The sequence below is a fragment of the Dermochelys coriacea genome, chromosome 1 (assembly GCF_009764565.3).
Source record: "Dermochelys coriacea isolate rDerCor1 chromosome 1, rDerCor1.pri.v4, whole genome shotgun sequence".
NCBI lineage: Eukaryota > Metazoa > Chordata > Testudines > Dermochelyidae > Dermochelys > Dermochelys coriacea.
Window position 1 is genome coordinate 115329467 of NC_050068.2, and position 18940 is coordinate 115348406.

General features: G+C 38.7%; 1 protein-coding gene across 2 annotated transcripts in view; it reads right to left on the reverse strand.

Annotated features, from left to right (window-relative positions):
- Positions 1-4795: 4795 nt before the first annotated feature.
- The window catches only part of MRPS9 (mitochondrial ribosomal protein S9), a 48491-nt gene continuing 34346 nt past the window's right edge, over positions 4796-18940 (reverse strand). Inside the window, exons 6-11 of one of the 2 annotated variants that reach the window (XM_038373163.2) lie at positions 17136-17221; positions 13317-13392; positions 10608-10776; positions 9368-9476; positions 8339-8508; positions 4796-5081 (exon numbers count right to left, since the gene is read on the reverse strand). In XM_038373163.2, the coding sequence (XP_038229091.1) occupies positions 4990-5081; positions 8339-8508; positions 9368-9476; positions 10608-10776; positions 13317-13392; positions 17136-17221 (702 nt within the window). In that variant the 3' untranslated portion in view covers positions 4796-4989. Of the gene's footprint in view, positions 5128-8338; positions 8509-9367; positions 9477-10607; positions 10777-13316; positions 13393-17135; positions 17222-18940 lie in introns of both variants that reach the window. The other variant, XM_043512498.1, reaches the window with a different exon arrangement.

The following is an 18940-nucleotide window of genomic DNA, read 5'->3' on the forward strand; positions in this document are numbered from 1 at the left end:
TCAGATGAATGGTCGTCAGCTCCAAGTCATTTACATGAAGGTAGGCCTCCTAAGGAGTTCCTGAGCCCTGAGTCTGAAGGTTGTCCAACCCAGCGTGGAGGCACCTGTTATCAATGCCCTTCATGGCAATGGTAGTGAGCAGCATAGTCCCTCACCAACTTTAAGGGGACCTTTCCACAGCTTACTTATGATGACTGGACTTGCACAGGGGAAATGTGCATCATCGGAGCCAGGTGATTCCTGCTTGGCTGATATTGTTGCTGACCAGGCCGTGGGTGGTCAGGTCTAGTGGTGCATCCTCTGTGCGCAGAGTCCAGGAAATAAGCTGAGGGTCAGTTCCGGAGAGACAGAAGCTAAATGCCAGACCCGGGGGAGGGAGCATAAATCAGAGTTGTAAGCCAGAGGCAACCAATGAGCCCAGCTGCACTACCTTAGCACTCTGAGTGGCTGCTGGTTTAGCAATCCTGCTGATAAGGATCAATACCAGAGAAACAGAAGCTAAATGCCAGAATCAGAGGATCAACTAGAGTTATAAGCCAGAGGGAGACCCGGGGGTCAAAGCCAGAAGTCACAGGGGAGCAGGGACTGGAACAAGGGCAAGTGCAGCTGCAGGCATGGTATATGTCAAACAGTGACAGCTGCTGAACCTCTCAGCCAGGCTTATCAGCTGGATTGCTAAACCAGCAGCCACTCAAGAGTTCTAAGGCAGTGCAGCTGGGCTCATTGGTTGCCTAGCAGAACAGTTAGTCAGGGAGCAGGCCAGCAGCTGTTCCTAACTGGTCTGGTCCCTAATAGATATACAGACTACTCTTGCATGCAACAAAGGTGAAGTCTTGCATGCTGAGTTATATATGTACAAGAGGCCATTTGTCCTAAAGTCTGAGACAAGTCCTTGCCCATGTCTTGAGATGAACTTGTAGGTGGGAGGACAAGTCTAGTATGTTTAGGAATCTCTCTTGTGACAGCTGGGCCATTGGTGCTCCAAATCCACCCCTATGTACTCAACCCTTTGAGTTGCAATTAATATTGACTTCTTTGTTTACTCTTATACCTAGAAATGTGAAAGGTTGCAAAAGTCTATAGTGTATGGAGTTAGTTACCTATTGATGTGACTTCTTGCAAATATGACAGTTGTTTAAGTAAAGATAAGCCTGGACTAATTTCCTGATGTAAGTCACCTCTACTGCTAGGTATTTTGTGAATACCATTGGTGCTGTCAATAGGCCGCATGTTAGCCATAACTGCCCACCTGAAATCTCAGATACCTTCTGTGGGAAAAGTGAATTACTATATGGAACCAAAAAGAAAAGGAGTACTTGTGGCACCTTAGAGACTAACAAATTTATTAGAGCATAAGCTTTCGTGAGCTACAGCTCACTTCATCGGATGCATTTGGTGGAAAATACAGAGGGGAGATTGATATACACACACAGAGAACATGAAACAATGGGTTTATCATACACACTGTAGGAGAGTGATCTCGTAAGATAAGCCATCACCGGGGGGGGGGGGGGGGGGGAGGAAAACCTTTCATGGTGACAAGCAAGGTAGGCTATTTCCAGCAGTTAACAAGAATATCTGAGGAACGGTGGGGGGTGTGGTGGGGGGGAAGAAATAACATGGGGAAATAGTTTTACTTTGTGTAATGACTCATCCATTCCCAGTCTCTATTCAAGCCCAAGTTAATTGTATCCAGTTTGCAAATTAATTCCAATTCAGCAGTCTCTCGTTGGAGTCTGTTTTTGAAGCTTTTTTGTTGAAGGATAGCCACTCTTAGGTCTGTAATCGAGTGACCAGAGAGATTGAAGTGTTCTCCAACTGGTTTTTGAATGTTATAATTCTTGACGTCTGATGGAACCAATATCATGAACTATGTACCAGTCATGTGGATCTAGGGTTGACGTTATCAAGGCTGAAGTCACCATCATATAAATGAGCTTGTGAATGAAGGCGTTCAACTGTTTAAGGTCCTGAATAGGGCAGTGCCATCCCCCTTACTTTTTGGGAATTAAGTAATGAGAGTAAAATTCCTTTCCCCTATGCTCTTGAGGTACTTCTTCTACTGAGCTGAGATTTAGAAGTGGCTGCTCTTCCTGATGTTGCATGTTCTTTTGAGAGGGATCTCTGAAAAGAGACAGGGAAGGTGGGTGATGGTTGGGGAAGGTTTGGAATTGGAGGTAATATTCCATCCCTACGATTTCCAGGGCCCAGAAGTTTGTAGTGGTGGTGCTCCAAACACCATAGAAATAGGGGGGGAAAATAAACACAAAAAAGTTACTTACTTGTACAGTAACAATTATTCAACATGTGTGGTGCACTGCAGGTGTGTGGGCACTCAATGCACTCAAGGTGGACTTTTGCCAGCAATACCAATAAGTAGCATGTGTCCCTACTTTTTTTGTGTGCTGAGTTGAGGACATAAAAGCTGCCTCCCTTTGTTTAATTGTATCACTGTATATCTTGTGTTAAGTGTTTGAGATGATGCCCAGATTGAAGACTCTCTTCCACTTTGCTACACATGCAGCTCTAGTGTATTGTTTTCTGCTGCTCACTAAGATGGCTTACACATTTTGGAAGCATGACCTTTCGTGAGTATTCAACAGAGATCATCTGTTCAGCGAGGTGGAAAGATTGGAGGTTGGGATACAGACTTACCCTGGTTCTGAGCAGAACCTTGACTAGCGGCAAAGAATTAGTGACCATATGGACAGCTGATGTAGGTCTGTGAACCAGTACTATCTTAGCCAACCTGGTGCCATTGGAATTGTCCGCCTTATCCCTTTTCAGGAGTCTTGGGATGAGCTTAGCTGGTGGGAATGCATATTGGAGGTAGAGTGGACTGGGGAGAAAGACGACATCTGTAATGGAACCCAGGCTGCAGACCAACCTGGAATAAAATTTCTGTTGTTCAGGCTGGTTGCAAATAAATCTATAACTGTGTATCCCCACTGGTGGAAGATCTGGAGGAGTGTATCCTTCCTGATTGACCACACATGTTGATATGTAAAATCCCTGCTGAAGAAAGCTGCAGTTGTGTTTCTCACCGCTGGAAGGTGTAAAGTTTCAGAGATAATTCGTTTCTTATATTTAATTTCTTGGGCTCCTTGTCTGTGTTGATTTTTGTTGACTTTGCTAAGACTTCCCAATTAGTGACAACTAGTGAGGTGCGTATAAAGTTGCCCGAGGAAGGCACTTGATAGTGATGATCTGCCCCTTTTGATGTTGGTGCCAAAGCAGCATGCATCTGCCAGAGCAATTTAGCTGGCTCTAAATGTCCTTTGGTGATGGGCATTGCAAGAGCTCCAGGAACAAAGATGTGCAGGATGTCTAGGAGCTTTTGTATTTTTCCTGGACCACCTCCACTGGAATCTCTAGTGTCACAGCCCAATCAGTAGATGATATGGGAGCCAGAATGATATGGTCCTCTATCTGTGATTCCTCATAAGAGCCGTTACCAGTCTATTCAGCCGACAGAAAGAGCGGATTGGGCTGGCTGTAAAGCTCCCCTGTGAGGTGGTGGTGAAGGGGATCTAGCACTAGACTGGAATGTAGACATTGGTCTTGTAACTTGATGCAGCCCAGTAAAGATTCAGGTGTTCATAAGTATATGGGACAGGTTGGCCACGGGGGAAGATAGGGAGTACACTCCCTCTTTGAGCTTTCACGTCCAGGGTAGTGAAACTCAGCCCTCAACTCCATCTCAAGTGTCTACTGGCCTGAATACTTAGACCCCAGGGAACAAACTAGAGAAACCTTACTACTGCCCTCTGAACCGGAGGACTAGAATGATTAATGCTGCCTCAGCCTGCGCATATGCTGCCTCTGGTCAGTACCGCTGAGGTGCTCAGTATCAGTGTAGGACCAGCCATCGGTACTGAAGGATGTACCTTTATTACTGCAAATAGTGAGAAATCTGGTAGATATCAGAAGATCTTTGGTCTCTATATAGGATTTCGGTACTGAATCAGTTGGTGCTGAAGTCAGACAGGAGGATAGCATTGGTACCAGAGTTGACAGTACTGGAGATCTTAGTGCTGGGCAACATTTGCAGTACCAAGAAGTTGGTTTAGAGGCATCGTGACTGCTACCTGTCTGTATGCTAATAGGACCCTTTTGTACTACCCTTTTCAGATGAGGATCGAGAGGATTTGTGGCTCCTAGAGGAAGGACCTGGTGAAAGAAGCTTAGATTTCTTCTTTTTGTGTGCTCAGTGCTCTTTCCTTCCCATCCCCTGAGATTTTATTGGACAAGGAAGATAGGTTTTTAGGAGCAACTCTTTTTACTTCCCTAGTAGAAGAGCTAGCAGGCATGCTTTTTGATTAGAGCTTAGAAGTTTCTGCCCCAAGCATTCTGGGGTGTAAAGAGGGATGCATTGATCTCTCCATCAGGAACATTTTCAGAGAAGACTCAGTAGCTCTCTGGATTCTCTTAGAAAAGAATCTACATATGGCATCTCTCTGCTATGTTTCAGAGTAGCAGCCAAGTTAGTCTATATCTGCAAAAAGAACAGGAGTACTTGTGGCACCTTAGAGACTAACAAATTTATTTGAACATAAGCTTTCATGGGCTAAAGCTGTAGCCCACGAAAGCTTATGCTCAAATAAATTTGTTAGTCTCTAAGGTGCCACAAGTACTCCTGTCCTCTCTGTTATGTGCTCCTCACCCAGGCAAAGTAAGCATCTGGTATGTCCATCATTAAGGGTATGTCTACACAGCAGCTGGGAGGTGTAATTATTTTGGCCTTAAAGCTTCATTTTAGACTCATAGTTCAGATAAAAAAAACTTCACAGTTTGCAATTTTTAAAATTTTTTAACAAGTGACTACAACTTAAAAGAAATTAATTTTTTAAAAGAGGAGAACCACAATAATTAGAAACAAAAAAATTACCAGATATATTTACACAACAGTGATTGTAAAGAAATCATACAGTTGGTGATGTTTTGAAACTGTTGTAATGCATAAACTTATAACATCTGCTCCAGTTAGACTTAGCGTTTTTTCCAAGTGAACTTCCTGCGGGCTCCTTCCTGACCAGGCTTCTTTCTTTCCCTGATACGTGGATCAGTTGTCAGTAGTCCAGCTACAGGACAATATGAAGAGAGTCATTTTATGAAGTATAGCATTCACTAATATATTTTGTGTGAGTGTTTTAGAGAGAGAGAGAGAGAGAGAGAGAGAGAGAGAGAGAGAGAGAGAAGTGGGCTTCAGAACAATTGATGACTTTGCATACCACATGAACTGCAACATCTAGGCCCAAAGGGAGGACAAAGGTACAGCTTGAAACCAACAAAAGGGAATTTAGTCAAACCCCACGGAATTTTAACACTGTTACAGTATTTGAATTTTGTACATTACAATACATTACAGATCTTATGAAAATCACCCCAGTGATGTAAAGGACATGCTATTTGTTCAAATATTTGAATTCACTTTTAGACAGCTATAAAAATAATATATAACAAATGGAAGAAAGAAGAAAGTTGATAGTAATGAATATAAATCAGAAGTTAGGAACTGTAAAAAACGGGAAAGGGACACAAGGAGAAATCTATGGCTAGCAGAGTTAAGGACAATAAGAATGAGCTTTTAAATATTTTAGGAACAAAAAGAATCCTGACAATGGTATTGGTCCACTACTAGATGGTATTAGGAGAATTATCAATAATAATATAGAAAAGGCAAAAAAGTGTTCAATAAATATTTCTGTTCTGTATTTGGAGAAAAACAAATGATGTAGTCTCATCATATGATGATAATACTCCTTCCATTCCACTAGCATCTCTGGAGGATGTTAAACAGAAGCTACTAAAGTCAGACATTTTTAAATTAGCAGGTCCAGATAACACGCATCCAAGAGTTTTAAAAGAGCTGGATGAAGAGCTCACTGATTTAATGCAAATCAACATTGGTTTATGAAAACAGTTCCTGTCAAACTAACTTGACATCTTTTTTTGATGAGATTACAAGTTTGGTTGATAAAGGCAATAGTGTTGATGTAAAATACTTAGACTTCTGTTAGGCGTTTGACTTGGTATCACATGACATTCTGATTAAAAAACTAGAACAATGTAAAATTAACATGGCACACATTAAAAGAACTGACTAACTAATAGGTCTCAAAATGTAACTGTAAGTGGGGAACGGTCATGTCAGTACATTTCCAGTTGGGTCCTGTAGAGATTGGTTCTTGGCCCTACACATTTTAATGTTTTTATCAATAACCTGGAAGAAAACAAAATCATCTCTGATAAAGTTTGCACATGACAAAAATTGTGGAGTGGTAAATAGTGAAGAGGACAATTCATTGATACAGAGAGATTGGGATTGCTTGGAAACCTGGGTGTAAGCAAGCAATATGGCTAAACGTACGTGCATGTGTCAAGGAACAAAGAATGGAGGCTGTACTTATAGAATGGGGGACTAATCTAAGAAGCAGTGACTCTCATACGCGCCGATTCAGTTGGTGCTCCGGGGCTGGAGCAACCATGGGGAAAAAATGGTGGCCCAGCAGTTGCCCTATCAGAACCTCCCACCAGCGCCTCCTGCCCGCTAGCGGGCCCTGCTGATCAGCACCAACCCCTCCCTCCCTGCGCCTCCCACCTGCTGCAATCAGCTGTTTCGCAGCACATGGGAGGTTTGGGGGGGGGGGAAGGGGCAGGAGTGAGGATGTGGTATGCTCGAGGAAGGGGGCAGAATGGGATGGGAAGAGGCAGGGTGGGGGTGGAGTGGGGCAGGAAGAGGCGGGGCAGGTTGGGGCCTGGTAAGAGCTGGGGGGTCAAGCACCCCCCCACCGGCACATTGAAAAGTCAGTACTAGTGGGTGACTCAAAAATATTTGGGGGTTGTGGGGGATAATCAGCTGAACATGACCTTCCGATGTAATGTTCTGGCCAAAAGAGCTAAGGCAATCCTTGGATATATAAACAGAGGTTTTTTGAGTAGGAGTAGAGAGGTTATTTATTTTACCTCTGTATTTGGCACTTGTGAAACCACTGCTGGAATAGTGTCCAGTTCTGATACCCACAATTCAAGAAGGATGTTGATTAATTAGAGAGGGTTCATAGAAGAGCCGTGAGAAAGATTTAAGGATTAGAAGACATGCCTTCTCATGGTAGACTCAAATAGCACAATCTATTTAGCTTAACAAAGAGAAGATTAAGGGGTGACTTGATTACAGTCTGGAAGTACCTACATGGGGAACAAATATTTAACACTGGGCTCTTCAATCTGGCAAAGAAAAGTGTAGCACAATCCAATGGCTGGAAGCTGAAGCTAGACACATTCAGACTGGAAATAAAGCATAAATTTTTAATGATGGGGATAATTAACCCTGGGAACAATTTATCACGGTTGTGGTGGATTCTCCATCACTGACATTTTTAAAATCAAGATTGGAAGTTTTTCTAAAAGATGTATCCTAGGAATTATTTTGAGGAAGTTTTGTGGCCCGGGTTATACAGAAGGTCAAACTAGATAATCCAAATGGTCCTTTCTGGGTTTAGGAATCTATGAATAAGTAATTCAAAAGTACGTTAAGCAGAGACAAAAGCTTGCTTAGAATTACGCTGTCTTCATTATCAGTAGGAGTTTTCAACATATTTACCTCCAGTCTATTTAAAAACTCAATGTTTCTAATTCTGCATTGTTGCAATAGTGTGGTAGCTTCTACATATAGGAAAATATCAATTACTGCAGCTTCCTAGGGTGGTGGTGGTTTTAATGGTGCCTTCTGAATAAGGGAAAGAGGAGGAACCTCTAATCTGGCCTATTTAAAAGTAACCTACTTATACTTATGCTTCTTGTCATCCCTTCAGATCAAGTTGAAATTAATCTGCTGGTAGCCCCTACATTTTGGTGCTTGAATGCAGGAACAAGAACCTTTAGAATATATGAGATTTGTTGCTATTCAACTGATTAGCAAATCTTGGAATCTTTTCCTCCCACAAATTTTGAACTCAAGGTTTTTCTCTGACTTGATATATTACTAGATGTTGTGTTTCTGCACTGAGAGGATGCAGCCTAAGCAGGGATTCTCAGGCTGGGATTGTGACCCTAAGCTCATGAACCAGTGCAGAGGCTATTCAAAGAGCAAATACAGTTGGGTCATTTGAAAGATGTCAGGAAGACTGACTATTAAAACTATTCATGACTAAAGTCTGGGTCCTGAAAACAATTTATGCACATGAGTGGTCCCACTGATTTCAATGGAACTACTCACTTCTGTGTTTTCGGAGAGTCAGGCCCTTAACAATCTTATTAATCTTAGTCAGTTACTGGAAAAGTGTGTAAACACATATTACTGTTGGAATTATGCACTCTTTCCTACTTATGCTCATACCTTGCCTCATAAATTCCACTTCATTTTCAGTGATGAAACTACACAAGGCTCTCGCAGAGGCTAAACGGATTGCTCCAGCCTGTGAGGACCTCCCTCCACCAGAGACGGTGCAGACCATATCATGTTTTCCAAGTCTATCAAGGTACTGGAATGGGAACATTAACTGTTCTCTGGAAAAAGATAAGATACACACAGTATTTAATTTTTATAAATTGTAGATTATATATAAACGATGCTAGTTTATGAGAGAGTTAAACGATGACCTGACATATGTAATCTAAAGAAATGCGAGCTTCCCTGTACTGCTTTGTCAATACGTTAAACCCAGATGTGAAAGGACTATTCTGCATTTAGATTATTGTAATATACAAGGTGTTTGAATTGTATAGTCAACAGAAGGAATAAAATAAACCCACATTGGCTTATTCTAAGGAAACTTTTTATAACTTATGCTCAGAAATCTTATCAGTGTAAGATGAACTGAAATTGTGTGTGCAGTCTGAAAGTTTAGGTGAAGTGTCTTGAATTACATTATTTGTTTGTACTCTACTGATATATGCTGGAATACGACTGCATGACTACTGCCCCTGGGACTCTCAGGAAACTGATGTATTTCAAGAGTGTACTCCAGTAAACCAAAGAGTTTCTCTGAGCTGAGCAGATCCCATAACTAAAGTACCAAAATGATCTATGTTATTCTTTGTAACCCTCTTTGAAAAAAGGCAGACGACATACAGCTCTCAGCCCATATACCGTGAGTTCTCATGATCATGAGGAAAAATGGAAACAAGGTGAAGTCTTCTTAAACTAGATACTTATAAAGGAACAGGAGATAATGTCAGCTTCATAGAACTAAAGATCCATGCAGAAACATTTTTTTTAATCAAGTTACAATAAATAATTAATAATAATTAGTATCAAAAATAATCTTAGCTCTTTTTGATGTTTTGAATACTTGAAATGCTCTACCAAAACATGATGGTTTCTGTTTACGTTGTTAATGTTAAAACAGATACATGGTGCTCTCACCTGTCTTGCATCACTGGAAAATAACATAAATAATCTACTCCGTTCACTGTAATTTTTCCGCTTCCATTGTCATAAACTACTGCAGATGCTCGCGAAGTCTTTCTTTTGCCTTAAAATATACAAAGCAACCTTTTGTTATTGTGGATTCGTTATTATTCAGCGTATCAAATGCAAAAAAGCTAAGTAGATCTTTTATTTTCATACAGCAGCAATGATTTTCTTTTTTGAGGTAAAAAGGGGTGTGTGTGTAAAATATAAGCAACATTCAGCAGGCTACTGCACTAAATAGATTCAATTATTTTGTTAATGTTCATGGAAATAAGAGAAAGGACGAAACCATCAGTATATCCCACACAGTACGACTTTGAACAGTTTTACTTTAGAAGATGAGAAGCAATATACTGAACACTAAAAAGTAACTGTGAAAGATGATTGAATGCGGTAATGATACATGGAGGTACTAAAGCAGTTTGTCACACTTGTGCATGTTCTGCATCTACCATCTCACATAAAGCATCATTGCAGGAGCTAATAATAAACATATTTTGTGAAAAAAATTAAGACACTTTGTTAAAAAATGTACAACAGAAAATCAGTTTAATAAAGAATGTTCATATGAATCTGTACATACAAATTAATTATACTGGTATGAACTGTGCTGCTACAATTTTTTGTCCACCTTTAGTAAGATTTCATTGTAAACTATCTACAGAGTTTTATATCTCTGTGAAAACATTAGCTCTGACCTAAAATATGACATACAAAATCTCAGCCAAGAAGAAATAGTCTGGTTTACAACTCTGAGCTCTGGTAATGTTAAAAAGGTTGTTTGATAAATGATTTTTGAAACCTGTTAGCCTGTGAAATAGATCTGTGCTTTTGTGTATTTAAAGGGAAAATAAGATAGTTACTGAACTTATGAAAACTGGCTATAATGCCTTTTCTTAAGCAGTGTCGTGTACCCATATCTACTAATTACAACAACTAGTGATTTACTATTATTTTGAAGGCTCTTTTGTAGATCATGAATCATTAGATAATGGCATTTGTGCCATACACTTCCATTTTGATACCAAGACATCATGAAAGAATTGTAAAATATCAATACAAGTGTATGAAATAAAGAAATGAACCAACCAATATAAGACTTTGCTGAGTGTTGGGGTTACAAAAGAAATTTTGGAGTCTCAGCTGGAGACCTTCACCACTTCAACCAGACAGACAAACGTGAAATTATTACCTTCCCCAGTGCTGAAGGCCACTCCTTGCTCATCATATTGCAGGGGCTCAATCACCACCTTTTTTAATTGTATAGCTAGTTCTTTGCGAAACTTTAGCACATACTCTTCTTCGATGCCACAACATGGTAATGTCACTAATCTTTCTAGCAGCTGAATACACATCGAATACTGTAGACAATAAAAATTCATTAAGGGATGCAGGTGAAATTGCATTTGCTAAAACATTCTATTTTTATATACTTGATCTTTCCTTCTTTGCTTTTATTGTTGATTTTTGACAAGATGACACTTTTGCATCCACATGCTGCTTCAAAAACAGCATGCAAATGCATCGTTTTCTCTGTGACTAAAGACATCTAATCCTTTCTTCAGGCAACAATTAATCTTGAATTCAGAGTACACCCAACCTCTCTGTAATACAGGATTATTATATTAGAATGAAATTCATCTCAATTTTAAAAGAAAACTTCTACTGGGCCTTGGATCTGATTTTTTTAGTAGAATAGAGGAGAAAAAGCTTTGACACTCATTTCCAATACGTCTGTATATATTAGAGAGAAAGAGAAATGGAAGTAATTGTATTTTACTAAACTGCACCTCAATGATTATATTTCATAATACATATGGGAAACATCTCTCTTCGGCTGTTCAAGCTGAGTTACTTTAATGTTTATGATTTCCTTTAAAACTGAACAATCAAGATATTTAAAAATTCAAGAGATACTTGACTTAAAGGGCAACCTCTTGAAATAAATTATCCTTTGCTCGTGTGTGCTTTTTTCCTAGTTCTTGAACATGTGATTAGAAAGTAAACACCTCAGCATTAACCCCTTTGTGCTGAAAGCTGGGATCAGCTACAAGGCATTACTTGAAGGAGTTTTGGACCATCAGTAACAAAGAAATATTAAGGATGCCATTGTGTATAAAGGACAGGTTTCAGAGTAGTAGCCGTGTTAGTCTGTATTCGCAAAAAGAAAAGGAGTACTTGTGGCACCTTAGAGACTAACAAATTTATTAGAGCATAAGCTTTCGTGAGCTGTAGCTCACGAAAGCTTATGCTCTAATAAATGTTAGTCTCTAAGGTGCCACAAGTACTCCTTTTCTTATTGTGTATAAGAAAATTTTTACACTTTTTTCCTACTTATAGGGTATTTTTAAAATTATTTTTGAGAATTCTTTTTACCTATGCTATATTCCCAGCATCTTCTGCAGTGGGCTACTTTCTTACAAATAAATTAGCAGTATCAGTAGATATTTTGTTTTGATATCACTCAGAGAAATGCAATGTTTTATTTAAGTCCAATGTTCTAATGCAGATTTCTGTGGCAAAGGTTTTTGGAAAAAAAATGACATTAGCATAACACGTATGTGCCAAATGCCTTTAAAAGTGGGGAAAAAAATCAAATTGTGGAAGCTGCAAATGAGGAAAACCTCTGACAGTTCTTGGAGTATGCAGAAAAAAAAAATCAATTGCTTCCATTTTGTTTAGTACCCTTAATGCAAGCACCACAGAAAGCTTTGCTGCAACAACAAAAGAAAAGATAAATGGAGCAGGCAAAAGAGTACAGCTAATATCTAAAGGACTCAATACATGCAAACATTTCGATTTGTTTCCAGAGGCTGAACCTTTGTGCTTTTTGTATTTATTCACAGGCCAATCCCTAGTATGGTATTTTCTAGCCCACTGATATTTCATAGAAGTGTGAGGTACGGTAGAAAGGCAAGCTGTGAGGAACACTAAAATGTCTGGGTATACTTGTGAATGCAGAACAATTCCTGGGGCTTTGGGAAAACAAACAGGAAAATCCATACCAACCATCATAGTATTACAAGAGATACTGAAACTGAAGACTGCTTCCATTGCTAGTGAGATGGTCTGTAGTCTGAATCTCTAAGGGATGGTGAAATACATAGCAATGAAGGATGCAGAGGATAAAATATCTAGAATACTTAGACAAAAGGTTGTCAGCCCTGTCTGGTGCAGCCCAATTCAAACTTCAAATTCCACTGGGAAATTAATGTTCCCTAGGTAAGACACAACTTAGAGGGTCATACAGGCAGACTGGATCTGGATTTTTGGACCTCTGTTCTTATTTGGAAAACCTCAGTGTAGTTGAAACATCAGCATTATTTCTCATCCATGGAAACCAGATGCAATAGCGGATTAACGGACTTGTTCTTAGAGATGCAAGCAGTAAGGTGCCAGATTCAGAGTTCTTCAGAATCAATTTCATATGATGCAAGGATATTACAGATAATGGTCTTTCTTGTCTATAGAAGGCATCACATCACTACCATCAGTTCAACTTCATCAATAATAGTAACATTAGGAGCCCTATAGATGAGCCCACTCAATGCCAATGGGGTTTTAAGCACGGTGTTAATGAGACCTTCTCTGAGCAGGGTTATATGACACAGCAATAGCACATCTACACAAGGGCTCCCAAGATGTTACCACTGATAGAAATGGATCATGTTAACAACAGAGGGAACTTTTTGTAGCATGCATAAGGACAGAGATAACACGCCAATATGGCAAATATTTACTGGGGGGGGAAGGAGAGGAGGAGGAGTTGGAGGGGGAAAAATGGACGATACTTAAAAAAAAGCACCTGCCTCCAAAACATACTTTTTCGGGATACTAAATGCAGCCGGAGTCTGTATTCTTAAGATACAGGTCCCTTAAATTAAAAAGATTAATTACTCACATCGTGATCTGACAGTTTTTCCACTAACATTTCTTCCAATTCCTCCTTAATCAGCCATCTGCTGCCAATCAGGTTTCTGTTTAAAATATCACATATATTCTCTTTTTAATTAACCATGCAATTAGCGTTATATCACAAAGGACCACACATACAGTCAGGCTTGGTTTGGAAATGTATTTTCTAGTGCAAAACAGTATGATATTCACTACGTGAATGTGATTTATAAGGTTTAAGTTAGTTATAAAAGCTCTTTCTTATGAAAGGAATGGTAACTACACTTATTAAATTCACTGCATCATCGAGAGTTAATTATGAATTTTACTTAAGTGTCACTCATTATTGCTACTGAAGTTAAAAGCCAATCAGCAGTTCCATGATAAGCTAATTTTCCACAGATTTATAACTCAGTTCTAAAAACCCTGGCCCACACAGTTTCAGCAAAACAAAATGCACATAAAACTAGATTCAAGAAAACAACAAGGCCTTGTCTATACTAGATCTTCCCCTGTTAATCCTTGCTCTTACTGGTGCAGCTCTGCTGCTGGCAGCAGTGGTGGGGATGCTCATATAGGAAGGGAACTAATAGCTACTGGCATTTTAACCATGTCATCTAGACTTACTCTGAGCTAGGTTAGACAACATGACAGTGCTGGACTCTCTGTATCAGCACTACCACTGTCGCTACCAACGGAGGAAGTGTGCTAGTGGTAGTAATGGTGGAAATTTTAAAGAAAACAGTCCAGTGTAGCGAAACATCCTTAAAGTTTGAATTAAGTTACACCAATAAAAGAAAGGAAATTCAAATATGTCCCAAATATGCCCTTTTCATGTAGGTATTATATAAAAAGTGTCCAAACATTGGCTGAGGAAACAGCATACTTCATATAGTAATGGTGACCTAAGGACGAGGCCTCAACTCCTATTTTTTTTGCTTTTGTAGATTTGTTAGAAACAATAAATGTCAATTAATATTTTTGGTGGCACAATTAAAGGTCCCAATTCCAGGAAGCAACATTATTCAGGGCTATACGTAAGCATATACTTAACTTTAGCACGTGTTTAAGTGCTTTCCTGAGTCAGGGCCTAAAATGACCTCATCCCCCACTACCTGACAATGTTACTGTTTTTACTGGCAGCTGAAGTCAGGATCCAGCAAAGATTTCAATACATGCTTATTTTTATACATGAGTAGCCTCAATGAAGTCAATGGGATTACTGACATGTGTAAAGTTATGTGTGTGCTTAAGTCTCTGAGGGATCAAGGCCTAACCTTGTAGTTAAGATTGCAAAATGTCTGTATAACAGCCTGTTTTCAGATGCTCAATTCTCTGAAAAGTATTTCTTCATTTTAGAGTTAAACTATCTATTCCTGTGCCAGTGGAAGAGGCATCTGTTTTTGGAAACCTTGAAAAAAAAATCCTTCCAACCGCTTGGCTTTTAGAACAAGAAAGAAATTTTGACCACCATTATTCACATGAGTAAATCAATTGACTAAATTTTGGAAGGAATCACATTAAATCAGATTATTTTTCAGCAGCATCCACTATGAACTCCAACCCCATTCTCCCCTTGCCTGCTCAGAATTTAAAGGTATAACTACGCAGCATTTTGTAGCTAGCGGGAATGAGCCTTCTGGCCTGGGTGGACACACATGGGATAGCAGGGATTCACACTAGTGGTCTAAAAATAGCCATGTGGACAGCGCTTTGAAGTTGCAGCTTCATATTCCAAGCCACAACTTCAAAGCTTTGTCTACACAGCTATTTTTAGAATGCCAGCCTGATTCTGTCCACCTGGGCAGGAAGGCTCACTCCTGCAGGCTCCAAAAGGCTGTGCAGATATATCCTAAAGGCCTCTCCTAGAAAGGTATGATGATTAAACTCTACACATCATAGGGAACTTTAATCATAAAGGGAGGTGGACTTCAGTCAACTAAGAAACCAAGATAAAAAACTGGTGTACCACTGTTAAAGACAAAAGTCTCATGCTAACACAACTGTCCCAGCTGCCAAAATAGAAAAGCATAGCAAGGTACATTGAAGTAGTTATAATCCCAAACCACAGTGCTGAAGGAAAAAAGATATAGAAAGCTATGCACTCTTCACTGCAATTTACCCATAAAAAATCAACACAAAATTAACAGCTAAAATAGAAAAAATTGCAGATCATCATTATGGAGAATTGGAACACTACATAATGCTAGCTTGAAGACAGATAGCAGGCGCATCATGAAAGAACTGCAGCCCTGAAAAAGCAACCATTTAACTGGGAGAAAAAAAGGAGTGGTCCGTGAGAATATGACACAGATTCCTTGGTTTCAGTGGAACCTCTCCAACCCTACAAATCTTCTCTGAATCCTGACTGCCCACTCAGTCTATAGAGGAATTACTACAAAAAATTCTTAACACACAACTGGGCTACTGCATCCTAGTTTCTGGATTCCTCAAAGGAAGCAAACTGCACCCAGGTCTTATAATATTGATTAATTTCAAAGACTGACAAGCATCCTGACTGGAGCCATTAAAAAGGCTTGTTAACAGACAAATGACCATTATGGTCTTCCATGAATTTTCCGTTGACCTTCAATAGAAATGAGTAACCAATAACCCAGTCAATAAAATACTCAAGGACAATGGCATTGAACACAGAACCATCTACTGTGAAAACCTTCTGTGGAAAAAAACTCAGAACACCTTCACCCAACAAGAATATTTAAATATTCTTCTCCATCTGCTTCTAGTCTCAGTTATGTGCTAACCAAAGATAAGAAGCTAAGAGAGGAGAGGGAAATTGTTTCTATTCTTTTCCCTTTTGGAAGAGAAAGAAGAAAAGGGGTAAGGGAAAGTAAAACTACCCAAGTATGTTGGCAATGGGAAGAAAAAGAGGAGGATGTTAAAAATGGAATGGTTAATATAAACACAATAAGGAACCTATTAGATTCCTTGAGTGTTGAATCACTTATCCATAATTAGGAATTATGATCAGAAATGACTGGTCTTATGACTGAAATGTTAACTGTATTGCCAGCTCTTATGAATTAATCATGAGTCATGGGATTTTGGCACCTGCAGGACATGATATGAGACGCTCCTCCATTCCTGATATCTCCAGGGCTAAACTCACATGCAGAACCTAGTGCAAGAGCTTGTGGGGCTGAGGACACAAACCTGGCCTTGCCATTGAGCTCTGTCTTCACAATTGGATTGGCCCCCCAATCTCAGCAGCATCTCCTGTCTTTGTAGCTCATATAAATCTTTACTGAACAATAATTGAAACACTTGATCTACAATCAGAATGCATTGTGTTTCTTGGATGTTCACTGCTTTCTGAGCTCCATTTTATAGCCCTTGTACTGGAGGGAATATGGTGTGGAACGTGGAAAACTAAGAAGAAGAGACACTATTTTAGGAATGAGGAGAAGCTAAGTGGAGTTTCCATCTGAGCAGTCAGGGAGAGGTGTGCATTTTTTGTGACTTAAGGCTGACGTTCCAACTAGAAATTATGACACACACATTGGCAGAGAAGTAGATGGGTATACAGATACAAAGTAAAAACAAACAAACAAAAAAACAAAACACCCCTAAAAACACTTTTTTTTAAAAAAAAAAAATCATCTCATGTTCTTTTGGCGTCTGACTAATGATTTTTGATCTCCTGAGGTTGGCAAAACTGTGTTACTTCACAGGAATTATTTCAAAATTCTCTCTCAAAAAATCAAATAAAAAATGTTTAAAACCAAGATTGTAAGAAATGCTAAAATAATATATTAAAGCAATTTAAGAAAATGGATACCAATATTAGTGCAAGCCGGAAACTTACATTTGTTTTCTGTTCTCAGCAAGTAAGCCTTGGGCTCTCAAGTGGTCTTGGTATTTCTGAATGTCTAGCAGTTTCCCATATATTTCCTAAAATATATAGAAATATGCATTAAAGGGTACAGATATTTTATTGTTTACATGGTTTTAAATAACAAAATATTCACCCATTACTTATCTATGTAGTGTATTATCCAAACATCCTGAAGAGTACAAAAAGATATAGGGATGACTGTAACAATTGCTACAGTATTTAACAACAGTTAAAAGTATACTGCAGGTTCAAAATGTATACAAGACCCTGATCCTGCACTCTCTACTGCTCATGGCAGTAAAGTTAAACATGTGTGTAACCGTTTGAAGGATTAGTGCTTAAGTCGTTCTCAAAACTAAAAAGGATGTGGGCAATATATTTATATCTATATAAAGAACACAATTACTGCCTTGAACTTTGAACTGCCTTTTTAGAAAAAAGTATTTATATAGCGTATTCCAAAAAAGTTTACTGCCATGCAACTCTGTTAATCTTGGTGATGATATTTATTATATTTGTATTACAGTAGCACTTAGAGGCCCCACCTGAGATCACGGCTTCCTTGTTCTTGAGGAAGTGCATAAACAAGTCTGCTTTTTAAAAATACTAGTCTGTCAAAAACTCAGCAAGCCACACATACAGTATAGCAAAGTGTATTTTTGTCACTGGTGTATTTTCAAATATTATGTGTAATAATGAATCTGTTAGAAGTTTAGGTTAGGTATCAATATATGCAAAAACACGGTTCAGTTTCAGTTACTATTTACATAGAGTTGAGCCCTTTTGTTTGTTGGAATACTCTATGCTTATCTAGAGATTCCTTGCACAGATAAAATGAGGGATTGAGGATACACAGTTAGATAGGTTTTTAAACTTTCCTTAATTGATTTCTTACCCATTTAGTAAAACTTCTACATAAGCCCTGTCTACATTAGGAAAATTTTGTAAAAAATTCCCACGACTGTTAACACTTGTTCACCTGCAGCAATAGATAGTTTGAGTCAGAGTCCCTTCTCCTTTCTCTCAGTGCATACTGATAGGAGCAGAATAAAGGTTGCCATAACTGTGCATTTCCATACTTTCAAATGTTAGGGTTAACTTTAAATCTGAATTTCCTGAGTTTCTAGTGCTTGTTTTTTGATTATTATAAATTCTTGTAATTCTTTTAAAACCTGAGGTTATTGATATGTACTCTCAATCTTAATTGTTTTCTTCTAGAATCTAGCTTTCTGATGAAGCTAAATTACCCACAAGTTTAGTGTTCATGCTAAAAAAAAAACATCAAATGCTTGAGTTACAGCAGCAACTTAATCCTAAGTAAAATAAGTGAGACTTTGGGCAACAAGTAATATTTATAAGAAAAATAAAAGTGGTGGTACTACAACTAAATACTGCAAATTCCAAAGAACCCACTTAAATTAGCAAGTGCTGACAACAAAAGGCTTATTGCTGTGTATTCGCTTCAATTATTTTATGAAATGCAATGGGTGCTAATAAAAACCTCAGCATTCACAGCCCCAGATCTGTAGCATCAACAGTATCTTCCCATATTTAGAACAGGAGATACTATAGTGCTGCAATTACTGTGGAGTGGCAAGGATTAAATTTTTACATTTTATATACTACTTTACAAAAAGTACAAAATTTAAAACAGTGAAACAGATAAAACATAGGAAAGCCTCCGAGTTTAGTAATAACCACTGTATAAAGTACTAATTGTTAAAATATGCAGCATCATAATTTGAAATAAGTGAACAAAGGTACTGATACAACAC